Below are 23,781 nucleotides of genomic sequence, written 5' to 3' on the forward strand. Positions count from 1 at the left end.
AATAGACTTTGCCAGGATCCCACTCCTCCACCAGAATGCTGGGAGGTGATTTACTTTCCCATGATATAATCCAAATAAGTATAAAGAGTCAAACTCAAAATCAAAAGGAGATCTCCTCAGGGGCCATAAACTAAGAACTAAGAAGGAACTTAAAATCAAAGTGATTAGCCGGAGCTTAAGCCAGGAGAGCTCAGAGGCATGCAGAACCAGGTTGAATTCTCCATGGCTGGAGACTGACTCTCATGCTCACACAGGGAAAGGTGTCTGGGTTGCAAGCACAGAGCATGCAGGGAGCTGGAAATGAACTATCTACATAAAGCTGGGGATCTGAAGGCATTGCTTCATCTCTGAGACAAAGACAAGCAGAACCATATGCGAACTTGGAAAGCAGTGAGGATGTTTTCAACTGCATGGGCATGTAGTTAAAAAGAAGTCAATGTAAACTGAGAGAGGTTGGCTTCCACTGTGCCCATGTGGGTGTTCCAAATGCATGTTGCTTATTCTCCAAAGTGAGTTATAGTGTGGCCCATACCGCATGATAGCATGTACACAAATTTAGAAATGATACAAAACATTAGTTTATATAGTTTGTGAACATACCTATAGATAGTAAAACCAGAAAAATGTGGAGAAACCTCACTAAATTTATGTGAGACATATTATTGTTCGTGTGTGTGTGTGTGTGTGTAAAAGAGAAAGGATCAGGGAAAGCAATAGAGTGAAGTTCAACTTTATCTGTTATAGTTCAGTATTTCAAAGAAAAAATTAAAATTTCAAAGAGAAAAAACCCAAAAACAACAAAGAAGGGAAAAAAGTACTAAACTGCATTCAATTATAATATTCTCTTTCTTTTTTTAACCTTTTCAAAAGAGAACTAAAGTCATCGAAGACACAGTAAAGCAAGGTAAAAACCACACGCAAATGTCTGAACTAGAGAAAGCATCTGAGGTTTTGAGGAGATACACCTGAGGAGAAAGGTCAAGAATCACACGTTGGCAGAGAAGCAGGCAGAACTGCAGAGGGGGTTCAGATTCCAAGTACTCAAGGCACACTTTTCCGAAAATTTCCCCAAAGGCCACTTGGCAAGAAGCCCTCTCATTCAACTTCTAGTTTGATGAATCTCATTAATGATTACCGAGTCAAGCCCCAGGTGGCCAAGCATCTTCAGCTGCCTGCTGGCAAAGCTGTGGAGGGAGAGAGCGTGAAGGGAGAGCAGGTTCTAAGTCGAAGTCCTTCCTCAGACACCAAGTAAGTCACTTATCTTGGTGTTGCTACGAAAGCTCTCGAAGGGTCCTTTCTGTGTAACAATCGGCAGTTTTTGTATACCCCCCAAGTCGCAGGTTTTCTCATATTGAGTTTTAAAAAAGAGTGAATGAAGATGTAAAAGCCTTATCTCCTTAACAAGGCAGAGAGAAGAGAGGTAGAAGCAGGAAGCTGAAGTTTTATGCCCGATCAGCCATAAGCTTTGAGAAAATGCCAACCGTGGAAGACATTTCCAAGAAACAGGCGCTCTAGTGAAATGTTTAAAAGGCTGAGTTTGGGGAGTTTAATTTTGGGGCTTGTGAGCAAACATCAACTCTTTCATTTGCCAACGGGATGATCTGGCTGAAAAGGGTCAGTAATAGCTCCATCTGGGGTTGATGTAAACTGCCTGGGTTAGTAGTTAATTACAGTAGCTATCATAGTTTCTTTTGTAGCAACAGCTGGTGGGAGAAGAGCTGCAGAGTGGTTGTGAAGGAACACTTCAGATAAGAAAGCCTTGGCAATCACAGCTCCATCTCTTACGTGAAGATTCATTGCCCCCGCGAAGGTTGTGCAGGGCTTTTCTCCTGGGCAGATTCACAGCAGCAACAGGACTATTGCCAGTGTCCTGAGGGACTCCATCCTTTTGTAATCATGTTCTTTGCCTTAGTTTCCCACCCAGATCAATTAGGGTCCAGGGCTTTGACACAAGACAGGGCTGGGGGTGACTCTAGTCTAAGACAGCATCTAGAAGAATGCTGAGTCAGAACCAGTGAGATGGTGTGAAATTTAACCAAACTAAAATGGCTGGGGATAGAAGAAGAAATGTCAAGATGAGGCAATGGAACAGTCACCAGGGCCACCAGAAAATGGTAGGTGGGCTGAGGACAGTTGGAAGGAGGTGATCAGGGAGAGTCCTCAAGGCAAAGATGAAGAAGTTACAACTTTTTGATGACACTTGTGCCCTCGCAGATGTATAGGGAGGGTACTATTGGTTGCACACCCCCAGCCTTTAAACCCAGTGGTCTCTGCAGGAAGGTGAACCTCAGTATAATTCCTTGTGAACACTGCTTCGAACCAGAAACATCTCAGGATGCCATATACAGTCTCTGACTCAGGCAACCCGCAGCGTTTTCTGGACCAATAATGGAAAATAAGGTAGCTGTTAAAAAATATGTGTGCGTGTGTGTGTGTATACACACACATATACAAAACATATATAATATGTAAATATATATATGTAGTTTCTTTTGTATAGTCCTATGCCTTGGAGGCTAGCGGGAGTGGAATTGTATTACCCTTGCAACCTCACTGCCGGGGCATCCAGCCAGAAAACTTTCTTGAGGTCACCAACCTTCCCTGGAATTCAGATGTTCCCTTGACAGCCACTTGCTCTCAGAACTTTCCCTTAGTTGGATCCCTGTTTGTTGCCTATACTCAACCACCTGTTTAGCTGTGTGAGTGAATGCTTGTAAAATCTCCTGGGAGAATGATCTCTGTGTATTGAATATATGGTCACATCTGCTGGGACTGGGCACTCAAGTTTCCGAGACAAGGCATGCCTGGTTGTCTAGAATAGAGATAATAGAAAACTGGAAGTAATCTGACATTCAGAATGTTCCAGTCCAAACAGTCCCACAGCAGGGGGATGGTAAAGTCTCACAGCCACAGAGTTACATTGACTGACATCATAGCAGAACATGGAAGTGAGAATAAATATCACTCATGGGGAAAAGGTGTTAATAAAAACAACATATTCCTGTTCAGCATTGCCAGGTTGTGCAAGACAGTGCAGGTGGCCACATCTTTGTCTTTAGTAAAGTATCTCCCAAGCAATCTTTGCAATTAAAATCAGGGCAATTTCCCTAGGTACAAAAGGCCTATTTTTTTCAATTGAAGTATACTTGATTTACAATGTTGTGTTAGTTTCACGTTTAAAAGGCCTATTTTTGAAATGTTCTGGCCACACCAGGGAATTAGATCTGAAGAGACACCTCTCCAAAGAAGATATACTGATAGCAAATAAACACATGGAAAGATGCTCAACCTCATTAGAGAAATACAGATTAAAACCGTGATGAGATATTACTACGCATCCTTTAGAATGTCTAAAACTAAAAAGACTGACCACATCAAATTGTTGAGTATGTAGAGGATCTGGAACTCTCTCATACACTGTTAGTGAGAGTGTAAAATGGTACAACCACTTTGGAAAACAATTCATCATTTTCTCAAAAAGTTAAACATATACTTACCATATGGTATTTATCCACTCATAGGTACCACTCGTAAGTATTGATCTAAGAGAAATGAAAGCACATGTCTAAACAAAGACCTGTACATGAATGTTCATAGCATCTTTATTTGTAATGGCCATGAACGGCAAGCAATGCAATTTTCATCAAAAGATGAATGGATAAACAAATTGTGGTATAACCGTGCAATGAAATATTACTCAGCAATAAAAAGGAATGAAGTATTAATGTACACAACATAGATGAATTTCAAAATAATTATGCTGAGTGAAATAAGCCAGGAAAAAAGTGAGGACATACTATATGATTCCATTTCTATCAAATTGCTAGAAAATGCAAGCTAATCTATAGCACAGAAAGTAGATCTTTTGTTTCCAGGGGTAGAAGAGCAGGATGAATGGGCAGGAGCTGGGAAATGCTGCGGAGAAGGATTACAAAAGGACAGGATGAAACTTACAGGGGGTAATGTATAAGTTACTATTTTGATTGCATTGATTGTCTCATGGGTATACATCCTTCAAAACTTACAGAATTGTACACTTTAAGTAAGCATAGTTCATTGTCAGTTATACCTCAATGAAGCTGTTTAAGAAAAACAATGAATAAAAACAGAGAGGAGACATCCAAAGGCCACACTCTGAACTTGACCTGCACCCAAGTAGGATAATTATAACATGAAAAGAAAATAGAATTACATTGAAATGGAATCGTTTTAAAACCATGATTCCATAATAACTCTCTAAAATGAAGGTGTTAATGTAAGAAATGCTCATATAATAGTTATAACACAATGAAGGATAGCATTATTAGGGATGTTTTAAAAGTAAAATTTCAATATGTAGAGGGGAATAGACAGACGTGTGCCCCATTTTTTAAAGTACATATGTCTTCTTACAAAGTTCATTTATACAAAGAATGGTTGGATTTGTGTCCTGGAAGCAGGGCAAGCAGTTGAGGGAAAGTGGGATCAGGAACAGGAAAGACCAATCAACCCTGGTAACCCCACACTCTCACAAAGTGAGAAAGAGACGCAACATTGCTGGCCGTGTGCCACCAGAGAGGGTCTAACTTTATATCCTAAGGGGGCAGCCTATGGCACGTGCAGTAATGAAACTTTTACTGCACTAATGAAACTTTTAATTTTTATAAATGCTAAGAAGCCATGCCTTAGTTTGCAACACTGGTTTTAGACCAGGTCTAGTTAAGTGCCAGTGTTTAAATGTTTAAGAGGATATTACTTATTGAACCAACAACTTTGATTTATTAGTGGCATAAATAGTTACATGTTTTGAAACTTTTCCTTTAAGAGGTTTAACATTTAATAAATTGAGCACTAAACATAGCACAAATATTGTAATTCTATACACAGTACCATACAAAAATCCCCTTGGGTATTAAAGATCTTAATATTGTATGTAGGAAAGATTTTTTTACTTCTCGTATAAGCAGAAAGGTCAAGATCTGTGTTAGTTTTTTCTATAACTCTGTAGGCATATCATCAGCTTGTGGCCAAAAATGATCAGGATTAGAATTGTATCATCTTGTGGTATATACACAATGGCATATTACTCAGCTATGAGGAAAAAGGACATCCTGCCTTTTGCAACAACATGGATGAATACTGAGCACATTATGCTGAATCAGATAAGCCAGACAGAGACAGACAAATACAGTATGATATCACTTATACGTGGAATCTTTAAAATCAAACATGTAAAAAAACCACAGAGAGTAAAACAGTGGTTACCAGGGGATGGAGGGTAGGGAGTAACATTGATGGTATTTAAGGGTACAAATTTGTACCAAGTACTAAAATAGCCATAGAGATTTAATGTACAGTTTATTGAACATAGGCAACAATATTGTACTAAGTATATAATGTGATAAATATCATCACAATGGCAACCATTTTACAATATATAAATGTATCAAAGTAACACGAGATGTACACCTTAAATTTACACAACATTACATGTCAAATTTATCCAATTAAAAATTGTATCATCTCATTATACAAATTTGGTCTCCAATTATTGATGACACATGTTAGTGACACTCACAGTGGGTCAAACAGGGAAGCAGTGTGGGAGTCATCAGGGGTACCAGAAGCCAGGTTCTCAGGTGCAGTAGAGGATGCCAGAAGGACACAGCTCCGAGGTGACCCACATCTGTAGTAGCTCCAACAATGATGGCAATAAACCACATAGCAACCACTTGCTGAGCACCAGGCACGTGCAGTCTATTGAATCCTTACAGATCCTTGATGAAGGTGCCGCTGCCGCGCTGTTGTTGTCATTGTTCTTGTTAACAGCAGATGGGAAACTGAAACACACAAATTTGTTCCTGCTAGCACTCAGCACATTAGGTAAATCACAAGCCTGGATTTGAACTTAGAAATGCCTAGCTCCAAATCCAGCGCTCTTAAATTGGCAAACAGTGAGTACTCCAGATCCTAAATAATAAACAGTTCCACGCCTTAGGCACAGTACACCTGTTGTATTGAGCCAAGAGTAGGTAATGATCCTCCTTACACCCCATCCAGATGGAATGGCCCAGCTTCTGTTTGCCTGTTGCCCACTTTTTAAATGTTTCACAGAAGTCTCATTTCTCGTGGCTGACACCTTGGATAACATATCACCCTGTAGGTGAAAAACAGTCATCAGGAGAGAAGAACGCAATGGCCACCATGACAGAATTGAGTCCCACGGCAGGGAAGTACTCCCAAGATGTACAAGGGGATGAGAAGCTCAGTCCTGGGAAAGGTAAACTCAACCTCGACTATGTGGTTTTAGGATTTTATGGTGGATTTTTACAATATCGTAATACAAAGAAATGAATTCATGTCTTTTAAGGTGTTTAATTGTTTTTAAAAATCAAGTACTATTAATGTACATTTCTAAAAAAGTATTTTATTTTTGATGATTACCTCCTAATCTTAGTCCATATGCACTTGCGTTCTTGATAAATACTACCAAATCGTCTACACATAGTATTGTGTATTCTGCTTGTTATTGCATGTAATATTGTAAGCATAATTGTATTGCTTAATTAAGTAAAGTACAAAAAGTTATTTACAGAAACCTCAAAAAATCAAGATATGAAAAAAGGTGTTACTAAGCTTAATGTAACCACTGTAATTTGTTTTTATTGCCTTCCTTTACATGTGTATTTTATATAGTTCTGTGCTGTATATATTATGTTGTATGTTTTAGACCACACATAGTTTTCAATTTGCTTTATAATACAATCATTATTCTTAAAGGATACATATTATTATTCTAATATATCCAATAGATAAAGTATTATTTACCTGAAAAATCCCTGTGGTTGGATATTTAAGTTGTGGAGTTTTGGGGGTTTTTGCTTACCTATCATACAGATAGATTAATTGATAGATATAGTTATATAGATATAACATATTGTATATGTTATCTATAATATATCTATCTATCTATATATATATATCTCATGATATCCTGTAACATAACACTTGTCTACAGTTCGAATTATTACTTCCTCAGGGCTTTTTCCTAAGAAAAATAAAAATTTTAAGCAATGGTTATAAATACTCCGTTTCCACTGGCCACTATAAAGACCTTAGTTTTTAATCTGAAAAAAAGTGTGGCCACATAGAGAATTTTGAGCAGAAAATGGCGTGATCAAATTTATGGTATGACTAGAGCACTCCAAATGCTGTAATGAGAGTAGACTGGAAGCAGGAAGTCAAGTTGAAGGCTATTGCAAAAATCTAGGCAAGAGATGTTGGTAGCTAGAACCACATGGAAGAGGCTTTAAACAAAAAGATAGCAGTGGCCGAAGTGGTTGAATTCTACATATATTTTGAATGTAAAGAAAGCAGTATGTTCTAGATAGATTGGATGTAGGCTGTGAAAGAAAGAAATCAAGGATAAATTGCAAAGTGTTTGGAAGGATGGAATTTCTATCACCTGAGTTGGGAAGGAATTCGGGTGGAGCAAGATTGGGAGGGGGAACTTAGAAGTTTAGTTTTGGATCTATTAAGTTTGATTTGTTGATTAGTTGATCAATTGATTTTTAGTAGAGCAAAAAATGATGCATTTTAAATCAATGACAACTTCAATTTGACAAGAGGCAGTATTATTATGTTATATATTGAGTTTTTAAATTTTAAGACATGAGATGTACCAACATTATTTTTCATATATCTTAACTAGACACGGGAAACAAATAACTTTTTTTTTTTTTTGGCTGTGTTGGGTCTTCGTCTCTGTGCGAGGGCTTTCTCCAGTTGGCGGCGAGCGGGGGCCACTCTTCACCGCGGTGCGCGGGCCTCTCACTATCGCGGCCTCTCTTGTTGCGGAGCACAGGCTCCAGACCCGCAGGCTCAGTAGCCGTGGCTCACGAGCCCAGCCGCTCCGCGGCACGCGGGATCCTCCCAGACCAGGGCTCGAACCCGCGTCCCCTGCATTGGCAGGCAGACTCCCAACCACTGCGCCACCAGGGAAGCCCACAAATAACTTTTAAGGACACACGTAGTAGCCTGTAGGGAACGCTTAATATGCAGCAAGCACCAGACTAAGCCGTTTAAATACAGCCTCTAGTGGATCTTTCAGCAATCTCATGAGGCAGGTGTTCACCCCACCCATTTGTGAGCCATTAGTCTCCTGGTTTGCTGATACTCGCTTTCTGTAGCCTTTGGCTTCTAGGATCCCAAAGCAAGTTGGGGAGATCAGAGGCCAAAGAACTGATAAATTATTAGTTGATTTGATCGACATAGGAAGTCATCACCCAGCCCTGAAAAAGAAAGGAAGACCTTTACAAAGATATTATTTTTTAGCTCCTTGCTCTAATTACAGTACACTTACCAGTTTCTTCCAAATTCTTCCTTCCCCACTACATTCACTACAAGATTTGTGTTCTACTTAAGGAGAAGAGAGTATGGTCTTGAGGGAAAGGCTCTTTTGTAAACCTCAAGGCACCTCTTTTCTTGAAGTTTTGAAGACTTCTTGATGATGCATGGTGTTGCTCTCCTCTCCTACACCATACAGCCATACAAACCCCATAGATGAGTGCACTTGGGTTGTGGCAAAGGTATTCTCATGGAATCATCTGGGACAAAATAAAAGCCACCGCACACATGCAGTGCAGTGGTTAAGAGCAGAGACACTTGAGCTATACTATTAGCTGACTGCTCTGCACCTGTTAAGATTGGACTAGTAATAGTAGCTGCTTCATAGGATTATTGTGAGGATTAAATGAGTTAATTCTCAGTCATCATGTTACATAACCTATCAGAAACATCTGACACACCTACTGACTCCCTCCTCCCTGTAGCTCTTTTCCCCTTGGCTTCCAGGACACCACACTTTCCTGGTTTTCTTCCTACCCCACTGACCATTCCTTTTCAGTTTCCATTGCCAGTTTCTTCCCATTTATCCAACCTCTAAGCATTGGAGAGCCCTAGAGTCAGTCCTTGGTTATCTTCCCTATTTATTCTCATTCCCTAAATACCATGGCTTCAAGTATCATCTTGAAGGTTATTAACTCCCAGTGTTTTGCCTCAGCCTCTACCTCTCTTCTAAACTCTAGAGTTTTATATGCAACAACATTCTCAACATCTCTTGGGTGCTTTTTAATAAGCTCTTTGTCACCCCCACTGCCCCTGCTTTTTCTGCAGAACTCTCTTCCTCATTGAACGGCAACTCCATTCTTCCAGCTGTTTAGGACAAGAAACTCTCCAATGCCCTTCCCTCACCCATCTGTAAAATTGAAACCAAGATTCAGTTATTCCCCTACTGCAATCTATCTAGGATCTTATCACATCTTAGTTCCTCTACTGCTACCACCCTAGTTCACGGTTCTTCACTTCTTTTCTGGATTGTTGCAATAGTTTCTTCCTGGCAATAGCTATCTTTCCTGGAAGTACAAAAACAGATTATTTTAATTTTGTGCTCATTTCTTTTTCTGTTATTTTTTCACTATATTTTTTCATAGTTTGTCAGTGTCAATTTTTCTCTAATGAGAAAATCTTTCTAGAGGTTTAATTTCAAAATTTAAATGAAAGTTTGCCCTCACTGACTGAGACATATGAGAAGAATAATAAATCTACACCAATGAACAACTCCTTCAATGTTTAAAATTTACATTATATATGTATATAATATAGTACATATAGTATAAATTATATAATTTAAATATGTATACTATGCATATTTCATTTATATGTATATATTTACTTGTAATATATATATTCTATATATCCATATCTGTATATATTTAAATATGAGTAATTTCATCAACCATAGAATACAATAACCTAGGAATGGGAGAGACAAAATTGCAGGAAGAACAGAACACCCCAGAGTAAGTCAGGGTCTATAAAGCTGTGGTATAAAACACCCTTTGACTCAACTCAGTCATTTTCTGCTTTTGTAATCTTTCTTTGCCAAAGCCGATAGAAGTGCCATTTAAATCATCAGGTGATAGCTTTCTGTATTATAACTTGTGAAAAATAAATGATGGTTCAATAAAGAAAGCACTAATATAATGCCATAATATTTCCAGCTCCAAGCTTATGTTCCACTCGCTATGGAATAGCCTTCATCACACATCTCTGCAACTTCACAATAATGGCACAAAATGTTATCATGAACATCACCATGGTAACCATGGCCAACAGCACAAACCATCAGTCCCAGTTTAACAGGTCCACTGAGGGGCTGCCTGTTGACTCATTTGATGACCCAAATAATTCCCCAAAAAGTCTTCCTGCGGGGGTAAGCAATGCAAGGTTTAAGTTGTGTTCTTGTTTTTGCTATTTGTTTGTTTGGATATTTATTTTTTCTAGAGTTTATATGTTAAGAAGTTTTAATTGAGGAAATAGTGATTTGAAAGCAAGTGGAAGATCTAAAGAGGCTTCTAAGTTATGCAACAGCCTTCCTGTAAATGGCTTACCAAAGCATTCTCTGTTTCTTTAAGGCCCCTGTGTATGATTGGAGCCCTCAAATCCAGGGCATCATCTTTAGTTCTATCACCTATGGCATGATCCTGACACTGGCTCCCAGTGGATACCTGGCTGGAAGAGTAGGAACAAAGCGAGTGGTTGGTGCTGCTCTGCTTGGATCCTCATTTCTCGTTCTCTTCACCCCTCTGGCAGCTGACCTTGGACTAGGTTTCCTCATTGCAACTCGAATACTTCAGGACGTGAACCTGGTACCCAGATATTTTATAAATATGCGCTGGATGTGAATTTCTCTATGGGACCACTTGTCAAGAACTCTATTTTTATTTCAGGGGTTACGCTATGGGGGTCAGTTTGCACTCTGGGAAAGATGGAGTCCTCCACATGAACGAAGCCGACGCTGCAGCATTGCTTTCTCAGGTAAAAACATAAAACGGAAATAAGCCCACTACAATCCAACATTCTTTCACTGAGTTCTTCGACTTGTTTTATTGCAAGGTTCTTTGTCTTCTGCTCAATGTCAATCAAGTATTTATAAACTAGGGGGATGGGTCCTTTGTGACATGACTTTTAGTTATTTTCCCCAGGTTGTCATTTGTGATTTGACTTTGCTTATAATGCCTTTTGCCATTTTTTAAAAATACATTTTTATATAGTCAAATTGATCATTCTTTTCTTTTACGGTTTCTGGATTTGAGTCATAGTTAGAAATGTTACAAAAGCATCCAACCATGGCTTTTATCGAATATGTATGATTTCATTTTTTATATTTAAATTTTTGGCATATTGGAGTTTATACTAGTGTTCAGTGTGAGGCATGAATCCAACTTAATCTTCTTTGGAATTGCTCTCAGTTGTCCTGAGAACTGCTTTCTGATAATGATCTGCCTGGACAGTGTACCTGGAATGAATATTCTGGAGGAAGAAAGCTTCAGTTACATTGAGTCAAAATGAAAAATGGAAAGAATAGGGCTAACAAACTGGAAATTGCCAAAGTATGGGTGCTGGGTAAGAAAAGAAGGGTAGGAGAGCCAGGGATTCTTCAATTCCAGAAAACGAGTCACGTGCACACACACACACACTCTGCCTGACCTTATGCCTCTCTAGAGCACTTCACAGGCCTGGAGGATTAGTCTTTGTCATCAGAGCTCATATCCACTGATAGGGGAATGGAGGCTCCAGTTTGGACTAAGGAAACTCACTTTGGTTATCACAGCTGACTAAGGGATATCCTCAAATATAAATAAGGATTGGCTTTCCCAAATCCTCAAACATTTGAAGGAAATCAAGAGCATGAAAGAGAGAAACCAAACTCAAAAACTGCAAGAACTAACCCAAATGAAAAAGAAATTAATAAAGGAATTGAAAGAAGATTTTAAATAATTAACAAATAACATCAGCAAGATCCACGGGAATATGTGTAAATGATATTCATTTTAAAAGAACATACTGCTATAAAAAACAGTTGTTGCTGGGACTTCCCTGGTGGCACAGTGGTTAAGAATCCACCTGCCAATGCAGGGGACACAGGTCCAAGCCCTGGTCTGATTTTTTTTTTTTTTTTTTAAACTGTGAGATCAAGAAAGCCCTTTTAAGCAAAGGAGTAAATCTAGAAGTCATTACAGAGGAAACTTACAGATCTGACCCCATGAAAACTCACAACTGCTAGATTACAAAAGACACCATAAACAAAGTTTAAATTGGGAGAATAGAACTGCAGCCAGCATGACAGACAGAGGGTTATTATTCACAACGCATAAGGATTCTATAAATTAAGACAAAGTTAAACAAGTGAAAGAAACAAAAAAAAAGATTATGAACAGTTCACAAAAGAAATAAAAATGAAAAAAATGTTCAACTTCACTATAAAAAGAAAAAATGATATACTGTTTTGCATTCATATTTGGAAAACTATTTAGGAGCTTTGAGGATGTCCAATGTTGTCAAGAGATGAGGAAAACAATCTTTGTTGTCAGTTTAATTTAGTATGGACTTTTAGCAGGATACTTCAGCAATTCTGTCAAAAAATGCACAGTCTTTGGTTTAGCAGGCCTACTTCTGATATTTTACTGTACAGAAATAAATTATGTTTAAGTTCAGAAGTGATAATTAAGTTTATGTTCATAAATAACAACTAGGTAGAATCTACAGTGACATGGAAATATTTACAAGACCAATTGTTAAATAAAAAATAAATGTCACAGGACAATAGGTACATTATGGTCCTGCTTATTTAAAATTAATAACTCACATACATATATATAAAAGTTGACAAGTTGATGTTAACGTTCATCTGGAAAATAAAAAAAAAAATAATAGTCTAGTTTTGAAGAAGTTGTAAAGGGAAATGTGCCTCACTATATATGAGAATATTCGGTAAAGCCATGGAAATTAAAACAGTGTTATTAACACATTAATAGACAAATCTATCTTTCTGTCTACATTTTACATAAATGCATTTACCAAGAGATGCATGTATGTATACATTATGTATGTGTGCAGAGAGGAAAATGTATGCAATTATACATCATATAATAAATTGTAGCTGTTCATTAACATTCGAGTGGGGATGGATTGGGGGGCATGTGAGGAGAACCTTGGTTCTTTGCACTAATTTACTTTTACAATAGCATATGTTATATGAATTGTGTAATTAAAAATTAAAATAGCATAAAAGGAAGCATGGTTGTCATCTGCAATGTTACTATGGAAATGCCAGAAAAATGGGTCCTCAGGAGAACATATGAACTCAATCACACGTTTGAAGTTCATATATTCTACTATGCTTATCTCTTTGTGGTGATACTGCTCTGTAACATGTCGTCTGTCATTCTATAGGCATCTATCAGGTGGCAGTCCAGAGCCCCACAGCTTATCCTCTCTTTGCAGGAATGATGCTGGGAAGCTGCATTGCCATCCTCCTGGGTGGCATCATCAGTCAAGCCCTCGGGTGGCCTTTTGTCTTCTATATCTTTGGTAAGCTGCTGTCTCCCCACTTCTAGGTTTTCATATTCAGGGAGATTCTTCTGAGTATCTATCTATGTGTACTTTTCTGGAGGAAATGAATCGAGACAGAAAGATCCTAGTAAAAGAAAATGTCTTAATATAATAGTAGGGAAGAATTAACTTATACCATCAAAGGATTTGGAAGTCCTCCTGCCTATGATGCTGTTAACCTGCCATGATGCATTATTAACACAAAGTGATTAGGCAAAATCTGCTGCCCTAGCAGGCAGTAGGGGACAGACTTGCAGAGCGGTGGTTTGTGAGAGACAGAAGAATCAGAGTTGAGGAGATGGAGGTAAGAGCCCTGAGAAAGTAAGGCAGGTAGAGCTCACAGGAAAGGGTGCCTAACAGGAGACAACTGTACCCAGAGAAAACCCTGGCTATCTGCAGAGTCCCCCTTGATACTCAGCAGAGCACTGATTAGCATACCTGTGTGGAGACATCATCTGAGGCCAGTGGGGGTGGGGGTGGGGTGGGGTGCCGGAAATCACTGGAAAAAATTAAGAATAGTGTCCAGTACTTATAGAGAATCAGGGATAGTGCCTGGTTCCACAAGACAGAATGAAAAAATGTATAATTCTTGGGCCATTGGGCAGAATACTGATAAATGTCTTTCCTCAATAGTGAGAAATAATTAGCTCTAGAGGACACACTATTGTGGATCCCTCTAACAAATGATGATGACCAGACCCAAAGGGTCAGTGTTTCCATGTAATTTAACTGTACCCCAAAACAAAGCTCAAAAATATTTATAGGAATACAAAAATATTCAGCACCCAACAAGATATAATTCGTAATGTCTGGCTCAAAGCATAAGTTACCAGGTATGGACAAAGGCAGGAAAACACAATCCATAATAAGGAGAATAATCAATCAATCAAAACCAACCCAGAACTGACACAAATGTTAGAACTAGCACACAAGAATAGTTACTATAACTATAACATAACTTTATTTGTTCAAAATTTAAGTAGAGACATGCAAAGTATATTTTTAAAGACCCTAAATCAAACTTCTAGAGATAAAAACTACAATATAAGGATTGAATTAATGACAGATGATACAACAGAAGAAAAGATTAATGAACTTAAAAGTAACAATAGAAACCATCCAGAATGACCTACACAGAGAAAAAAGTAATAATAAAATGCGAACATAAGTAAGGTGTGTAGTGCCCAAAGGAGAGGAGTGGGATGGGGGAACAGAAACCTTTGAAGAAATGATGGCTGAAAGTTTTCCAAGTTTGTTGGAAACTATAAACTCACAGATCCAAAGAAGTCAATGAATCTCAAGCACAGGAAATATGAAGAAATCTGTACCAAGTTATACCATAATAAAATGGCTCAAAACCAGTCATAAAGATGAAATCTTAAAAGCAGCCAAAGTTTAAAAATAGAGAGAGAAGAACAAAGATATGATGACTGCAGCTTTCCCATCAGAAGCAATAAAAGCAAGAAAGCAGTGGAACAACATCTTTCAAATACTGCAAGAAAAAAGAAAAAAAAAATCTGTTAACATAGAATTCTAGAGACAAAGAAAAACTTTTCAAAAACAAAGGCAAAATAAGGACATTTTTAGACATACAAAAGTTGAAAGAATCAGAAATTTAAATTAAACAGAACAGTACCATTTTCAATAGCATCAAAAAATATGTAACAGTGCTAAATCTGATAAAAGATGTGAAACATGCACTGAAAACTAAATTATCATGAAAATAAAAAGATCCTAGAATAGCCAATTTTGGAAATCAATGACAAAGTTGTAAGACTAACACAGTCTGATGTCAAGGTGTATTATAAAATTACAGTCATCAAGACATTGTGGTATTGGCATAGAGAAAAACAGATCAGCGAAACAGAATACAGTCATAAATAGACATACACATAAATGATAAACTGATTTTTGATAAAGATTCAAAAGCAATTCAATGGAGAAAGGAGAGTCTTTTTAACACATGGTGCTCAAAAAAAAAAAAGAAAAAGAATTTTGATCCATATCTTGCAATCTATACAAAAACTCAAAATGAATGTTGGATGTAATTGTAAGATCTGAAATTATCATTCTTTTAAAAGAAAACATATGAGAAAATCTTTGTTCTTTATTTAGGCAAAGATTTCTTAGCTATGACACCAAAGGCTTGATCCATAAAATAACAAGTTGATAGATTGGATTTCATCCAAAAGACATTATTAGAATAATAAAGAGACAAGTTGAGACGGAGAGAAAATACTTGCAAAACACATATACAATAAGGACTTTTATCCAGAGTGTGTAAATAATTCTCAAAACTCAATAACAAAACAAAAACCCAATTTAAAAATGGGCAAAGACACCACACTAAAGAGGATAAGGAGAGGGAAAATAAGCATGTGAAAAGGTGGTCAGCTCAACATCCTTAGTCATTAGGGAAATGCAAATAAAAACAATGAGCTACCTCTGCACACCTATTAGAATGGCTAATTGTGACATAATAAGAAATATATACGTATGGTTTCTGCCACCAGTTCCTGACCCAGAGCTCCTAAAACTCTTGTAATTTCGTGGTGAGTGGTGGGGATGATAGGAGCTCTAAGCAGAGTTCCTAAATCCCTTGGAATTTCTTGAGTTATAGGAACATCTTTTGTCTAATGAGGTGACTCTTGGTAGCCTCCTGGATAGCTTCAGGCTAGAGGCCACCAGAAAGACCAAGCTGTGATTATAAGCTTGGAACTTTTAACCCCACCTTCCATCCTCCCAGGAGGAGAGGGTGCATCAGATTGTGTTAATAATCAATTATACCGACATGATACAGCCTCCATAAAAATCCGTAAACTGTGGGGTTCTAAGAGCCTCCAGGTTGGTGAACACATCCACATGCTGGGATGGTAGCATATCCCCAACTCCATAGGGTCAGAAACTCCTGCACTCAGGACCCTTCCAGACCTCACCCTATGTATCTCTTCATCTGGGTGTTCATCAGTATCCTTTATCACATTTTTTATGATAAACCAGTAAAGACAAATGAATATTTCCCTGACTTTTGTGAGCTGTTCCAGCAAATTATCAGACTAAGAGGGAGTTGTGGGAACCTCTGAATTTGTAGTAAAGTTGAACAGAAGTGTGGGTAATTTGAGGACTCACTACTTGCAATTAGTATCTGAAGTAGGGGGCAGCCTGTGTGACTGAGCCCTTACTCTGTAGGGTCTGTGCTAATGCCAGATAGTGTCAGAACTGAGCTAAACTGTAGGATGCCAGGTTGGTGTCTCTAGAGAACTAGAGAATTTCTTAGTGTGAAAACCCCACACATTTGGTGTCAGAAGGGTTGTGAGTAGAGAAATAGTTTTCCTTTATTAGTATTAAAAAGGTTGAGATATCAAGTTTAGTGCCATTCCTAGGGTCTGTGATTTTTGTGCACACAAATAATCAAGAAATATAAAGGAATAGGTTCTCGAAAGCTGTGATATGCATGTGAATATTTTGAGAAATGGGAAGGAGATATTAAGAGCAAGAGCTTTTCCCAGGAACCATATCAGAAAATATCCCAATGTAAAAGAAATTCACACAGAAGTTTGCCAATTTTACCTCTGCTTGCAGAAGGTGTTGGCTGTGTCTCCTGCCTTCTCTGGTTTGTTTTGATTTACGATGACCCCATCACTCACCCATGGATAAACATCATAGAGAAAGAATACATCATGGGCTTCCCTGGTGGCGCAGTGGTTGAGAATCTGCATGTTAATGCAGGGGACACGGGTTCGAGCCCTGGTCTGGGAGGATCCCACATGCCGCAGAGCAACTGGGCCCGTGAGCCACAATTACTGAGCCTGCGGGTCTGGAGCCTGTGCTCCGCAACAAGAGAGGCCGCGATAGTGAGAGGCCTGCGCACCACGATGAAGAGTGGCCCCCACTTGCCACAGCTAGAGAAAGCCCTCGCACAGAGACGGAGACCCAACACAGCCATAAATAATAAATAAATAAATAAATTTTAAAAAAGCAACCGTCTTTAAAAAAAAAAAAAGAATACATCATATCCTCCTTGGCCCAACAGGTACACATAAAAACTCTGACCTTCTCCAGAGATCTTGTATCAGCATCTGGATTTATCAGGGTAACTAAGAACGTGTGAGCATGTCTCAGATCTTACTATTCTAATCAATAAATTTGTTTTCAGGTCAGCTCTTCTAAGCAGCCTCTTCCCATCAAAGCTATGGTCAGATCTCTACCCCTCTGGTCCTTGTGTTTTTGCTGTTTCAGCCATCAATGGTTAATTAACGTAATGGTTGTATACACACCAACTTAATCAGCTCTGTGTTCAATGTTGATATCTGAGATGTGAGTATATTTCCCTCCACCTGTTTCTCCTGTTTGCATGACTCTCAAATTACTCTGCCTTCACAAATCATCCCATCTAGAAAAATTTATCTTTTATTACCAAGAGATAATGTAACAGTCATGTGAGTAGCTTTTCTGAGGGTATGATGGAAGAAGCTACTGATTTTCTTAGGAAAGTATGATTTCAGAGTTGTCGGTATAATTATTAGTGCTTTTCAATACAAGGTGTGATCTCACAGCCTTTATTATGATGGTTTACTCAAGTTTTTCCCCTCAGAGTGGCTTCCTGTCTGCCCTTCCTTTTATTTTTGCCTGGGTCGTTGGCATCCTGGGAGGTTACCTGGCAGATTTCCTTCTGACCAAGAATTTTAGGTTTGTTACAGTGAGGAAAATTGCCACAGTTCTAGGTAAGAACAGGACCAAAAGCTCTGATAATTCATAAGGCATACAACAGCCAAATATGTATCTTGGTTAATTCGTCTGTTCCTGGTTCCATAGGAAGTCTCCCCTCTTCAGCATCCCTTGTGGTTCTGCCATACGTTGCCTCCAGCTATATCACAGCAGTGAGCCTTCTGATGCTCTCCTGTGGACTAAGTCTGTTTAGTCAGCCAGGGATCTATATCAATGCCTTAGATATTGCTCCAAGGTAGGACTATAATTTCCACTCTCATTTTCATATTTTCTGAAAAAGATTTAGCCCTCAGCCTTCCGGGAGCCCCAAACTTTGTGAAATTATAAATCATGGGCAAGGACCACTGATAGCCTGTGGTCATTTTTTCAAGTATGTGGGAGGAGGGTGTTGTTGATTTGTCTCAGTACCTTTCATTGAATATACACAGAGAGAGTCCTTTTTGACATAATTACTATATGACGGATTCATATGCTAAGCAGGGCTGAAGTGTCTGTGGATCTAGCGTGGAACATTCCTGTCACCCACAGGCATTCCAGCTTTCTCATGGGAGCCTCGAGGGGGTTTGCACAGATATCTGCTATCCTGGCACCCACTGTCAGTGGATTTCTTCTCAGTCAGGTAAAGTTTTCTTGCCAAGGATTCTTAAAACACTCTGCTGAATCCATTCATAAAGGTAATAACATAAAAAAATGTTTTCATATTTTGGATAATAAAATTAAATTGTGGGTGACTTTGTCATGAAGATCAACTTGGCAAAGAAAAATATAAAAGAATTTCCTTCATGACCTCAATCTTTACTTATTCTGAAACCAAAGCACTCACTAGCGATCCACTGGTAATATCCAGTCTTTGAAATCACACAGCCGCATAGATGTCCTGTGAGAAGATGATGAATCCATGCATATATGCAACTTGCCATGTCTTCTGCAACACTTTGAAATTTTCATTTGCATAACCATGCAAAAGCAAAGAGATAATAAAATCAAATATGTTTAAGTGCCTGATACATGCAGGTATTATTACAGGTATTTCATATGCAGTAATCTCATTTAATTATTGATTCTCCCACCAATTATGAAAATGCAATATTATTATCCTCATTTCCTGATGATTAAAATCTGATAGAATATGTCTTTCCACTAAGAGGATGTAGAATCAGAATTCTCCTAACTTACACCTGTCTAGCTCCAAAGCCCACAATCCTCTTCCTGCAAGATTCTTCTTGCACCACAAGAAGAAATATTATTAGCATATATATAGTCATGATTTGCACAAAAGAGAAAATGTATGGCACTTTGATAAATAGGGACAAATACAAATCTGGCGGTTAATTGTAATGGTCCTTAAGTCCATTTTATGAAGAACATTCTGAATCCATTTTGAAATTCTTTCCACCAAACTATTAAGTAGTGTTCAGGAAATGAACTTCTACATGAAAACCCACTGGTGAATGTTGTCTTCTAAACTACTAATGAGTTTCATAGAAAAAGGGATGAAAGGGGTAATATTTACTTGAAGTTTTGTCTCCTCAGGACCCTGAATTTGGGAGGAGGAATGTCTTCTCCTTGTCATTTGCCATTAACACATTAGGACTGATCCTCTACGTTATATTTGGAAAAGCAGATGTCCAAGACCGGGCTAAAGAAAGGAAACTCACTCGTTTATGAAGGTAAAGAAAAATGATTTCATCTATGGTTATAACCAGAGAAGCACTATTTAAATTTTTTTTTATTTTTATTTTATATTGGAGAATAGTTGATTTACAATTTTTTTAATTTTTATTTTATGTTGGAGTATTAAATTTTTAATTCTATGCCATTTTTCCTTCTTAGTTACCCCACCTTGTATGGAAAGTCATTAGGCACCTTATTTCATAAACAAGAAGCCTTCAGTGATGAAAATATCAACAGAAAAAATTTTCTTTGCTGTAGCTCTTTTCAAATCTGAGATCAGTTCTTTATTTTACTCAGATTTCGTTTTGAGAAAAATATAAGATGAATGAAAATTCAAATAAAATGATAGCCAAGAACAAAGTTGTCATCTTCATAGAATTAGCAATGGATTCAGAGGAGCTGCTGTATGGGAGCCAGCAGGCTAGATTCACAGTTTTTGAATCTCTAAACAGGAAACTATGTTTTGAAACTCTTAATCGAGGGCAGTAACCTCCCTAGGGCAATTATTCCTCCTATTTGTGAAAATGAATATTAACTTATATATTTGTTGGCCTGGATATTGTCCATGTGTCCCTCCCTTTGTGTGCTCCACTCTCCTGCATCCTGCTCGGGCCCCAGGAGGCTGACCTGAGTGCTTTGCATCCCACACTTCCTTGTCCACTGCCTTCTGCTGGATTTTCAGTGGAGGCAGGAGAGTGCGGATAGGGAGTATTTATCTCTAAAGTTCCTCCTCGCGGGGACTGCAGGTGGCTGATCCTTCCTGTATAGTTCACAGCTCCTAGCAGACAGCCCTCTCCGCATAGTCTGGTAATTTCTCTCTTCCCATGTCCCATCAAACCTTTTTTGGCCTTTATGTTGCAAGTTCTGGGATTCTCGAGAATTATCTTGTGGTTTCCTTCCCACCTTCCCAATCCTGTGAAATTGTCTCATTTAACACTGTCCTCAAATTACCCAGTGTGAGTATGTTATGTTTCTCCTTCTAGGATCCAACTAATTGCAGTAGTTAGGTCATATATAAAGCTCAAAACATGAAATAGTTTAGTATTTCTTTAAATTATAATTTGGGTCATAGGTCATAGCATGTTCAGAGGGGCCAAAACTATGTTCTAGGTTGCTCCCCATGGTGATCTCTACTGTGTTGAATAGAGATTATAGCCATAAAGTTATTTTGTATAGAAGTGATGTGATGGATGCTAGTTCTGAGTGAAAAATTAGGGCAAGGATATAGAAGGTCACATTTGAATAAGCAACAGCAATTACTGAGATTTTGCATAGTCTAGAATCTAGGCCCTTGGAACACTAGAGTAAATTAGACACAGTCACTATCGTCCATTCAGATGTGGAAGACAGACATAATAATACATGGCAAGTGCATTGTCCCAGCTACAATAGCAGGGGGACATGCAGGTCATTGCAGGAGACCAGATGAGGGGTTCTAATCCTAAGCTGAAGAGCACAGGGGAGATCTCCTTCTGCAAGTAATTCCTGATCTAAATGTTAAAAGAGGAGTGTTATGGTAGAATTTTCCACATTGGAGCCCAACTTGTACAAAAGCATGAAAAAAAAAAAAAAAAAAGAAGAAGGATTCTGAAGGGAATCACTTGCCTACACGGTCAGTTAGGGAAGGGCAAAAGATTAAATTAGGGAGGTGGGTGTGACCAGAACATGGAGGTCTTGTTTGCCATGTCAGGGAGCTACAAGCAATAGTGACATGGGCAGATTTTCTCTCTAGGTAGGACACTCTGGCCCAATTCCAGAATCAGGAAGACTAGTTAGTGGTCCACACAGCAGCGGTGAGGACTGGACTAGGGCTGGAAGAGCTGTGACGGAAAGAAGAGAGACATGAATAACGTTTAGGAGGTAGAAGTGAAAGATCATGGCATTTGGTTAGATAGATGCAGGAGAAGAGAGGAGTTAGGGGCCCTGGGCCTCTGACCTGAGATACTGAATAGAGAGTGGTCTGAATAACTAAGCCAGAGAATGCAGGAAGAGTCCTCTTCAGAGGGAAGATAATGAGTTGACTTTGGACATGTGTTAGCAGTAATACTGGGATAAACAAGTGGGCGTGTGTATTAGTTTCCTGGGCTGCCATAACAAAATACCACAGCGTGTGGCTTAAGCAATAGTAATTTATTGTCTCACAATTCTAGAAGTCCAAAATCAAAATGTCAGCAGAGTTGGTTCCTTCTGAGGTTTGTGAGAGAGAATCTGTCCCATGCCTCTCTTCTGGTAGCCTCAGGCATTCTTTGGCTTATAGGTAGCTTTCTCTCTGTGTCTTCATCTCATCTTCCCTCTCTATATATCTGTCTCTGTGTCCGAATTTCCCTGTTTTATAAAGATACCAGTCATATTTGATTAGGGCCCACCTTAAGGACTTCATCTTAACTTGATCATCTGCAAAGACCCTATTTCCAAATGAGGTGACATTTGGTACTGTGGGTTAAGACTTCAGCATCTTTTTGGGAGACACAGTTCAATGCATAACAGCAAGTGCAAAAAAAAGCCAGACCATAAATCTGAAACTGGTAAAGAGAACTGGGATGGAGACAAAGATATGAAAGTACAGATGTTCAGTACTAAAGACATGAATGTTTAGCGCTCAGGAGGAGCCTGTGAATGAAAAAATACCAAGCCAAAGACAGAATGCCAACATTCAAGGAGTGGGCAGAATAAGAAATGCCCACACATAACAGAGCCAAAAGGGTCAGGCTTGTACATGTGAGGAACAATGGGAGGACACAACTATTATAGAAACGCATGAACATGGCCTTTAAGAAAGATGACAGATCAGCAATAAGTACACTGCAATTCAATTAGATGAGGTCAGGAAAGGAACATGGTCAACTTGTGATTAGAAGTTCACTGGTGGGTTTTTCATGACACATTTAGCAGAGTTATAGGTGTGCAGGTCACTTTGCAGTTTGTTGGTGAGTGAATGGGAATGAGAGAGTAGAGAAAGAAAGAAAAATATTTTCAGGAAGGGATGGGAATATAGCCAGAGGAGAATAGAGGGAAAGGAAGAGTGACCTAAGTGGGAAAAGGACTGGCCCAGGGGAGGCTTTGGGGAAGAAACAGCGGAGTGGGAGTGAAGATATGGAAGGACAGGGTGAAGAGACGGAGCAAGGTCTTTGAAGACACAATAAGGATTCAGATACAGGTTTGTCTTGAACATATAGAAAGAAAATATGAAATCAAAACCATGAATTTTCTCTTTAAGAAAGGGAGTCCAGGAAACCAGCAACAAATGAAAAAGCAACCTACTTAATGGGAGAGAATATTTGCAAATCATATATTTGATAAAGGATTAATATTGAAAATACATAAAGAACCCATACAACTCAATAACAAAAAAAACAATCTGATTTAAAAATGGGCAGAAGAACTGAATAGACATTTTCCAAGAGAAGACATACAAGTGGCCAAAAAGTACATGAAAAGGTGCTCAACATCGTTCATCATCAGCAAAATGCAAATCAAAACCACGAGATATAATTTCATACCTATTAGAATGGCCATTAACAAAAAGACAAGAGATAACAAGTGTTGAGGAGGATATGGAGAAAAGGGACTCCTTGTACAATGTTGATGGGAAGGTAGATTGGTGCAGCCACTATGGAAAACAGTATGGCAGGTCCTCAAAAAATTAAAAATAGAACTACCTCATGATCCAGCAATCCCAGTTCTGAGAATACATCTAAAGGAAATGAAAACAATATCTCAAAGAGATATCTACACTCCTATGTTCACTGCAGCATTATTCACAATAGCCAAGATATGGAAACAACCCATCAATGATAAATGAATAAAGAAGATACATCTATATATATACACACACACATATACATACATTTCAGCCATGAGAATGAAAGACATTCTGCACATGGATGGACTTTGAAGGCATTATGCAAAGTGAAATAAGTCAGATAAAGACATATTACTTACATG

The 23,781-nt window shown here is 38.5% G+C and overlaps 1 protein-coding gene across 1 annotated transcript; it reads left to right on the forward strand.

Moving 5' to 3' along the window:
- The first annotated feature begins 1,196 nt into the window (after nt 1-1,196).
- SLC17A3 (solute carrier family 17 member 3) lies at nt 1,197-20,111 on the forward strand. Its single transcript, XM_068558198.1, is given in 15 exon segments — nt 1,197-1,248; nt 6,143-6,259; nt 10,041-10,252; nt 10,455-10,688; nt 10,770-10,857; nt 13,327-13,413; nt 17,017-17,111; nt 17,444-17,467; nt 17,591-17,714; nt 17,717-17,751; nt 18,029-18,158; nt 18,250-18,397; nt 18,691-18,781; nt 19,696-19,832; nt 19,996-20,111. Coding segments are annotated over 13 exon segments (1,488 nt in total). The 5' UTR covers nt 1,197-1,248; nt 6,143-6,174; the 3' UTR covers nt 19,831-19,832; nt 19,996-20,111.
- The last annotated feature ends 3,670 nt before the right edge of the window (nt 20,112-23,781 follow it).

Source organism: Eschrichtius robustus, chromosome 12 (assembly GCF_028021215.1).
Source record: "Eschrichtius robustus isolate mEscRob2 chromosome 12, mEscRob2.pri, whole genome shotgun sequence".
Classification (NCBI taxonomy): domain Eukaryota; kingdom Metazoa; phylum Chordata; class Mammalia; order Artiodactyla; family Eschrichtiidae; genus Eschrichtius; species Eschrichtius robustus.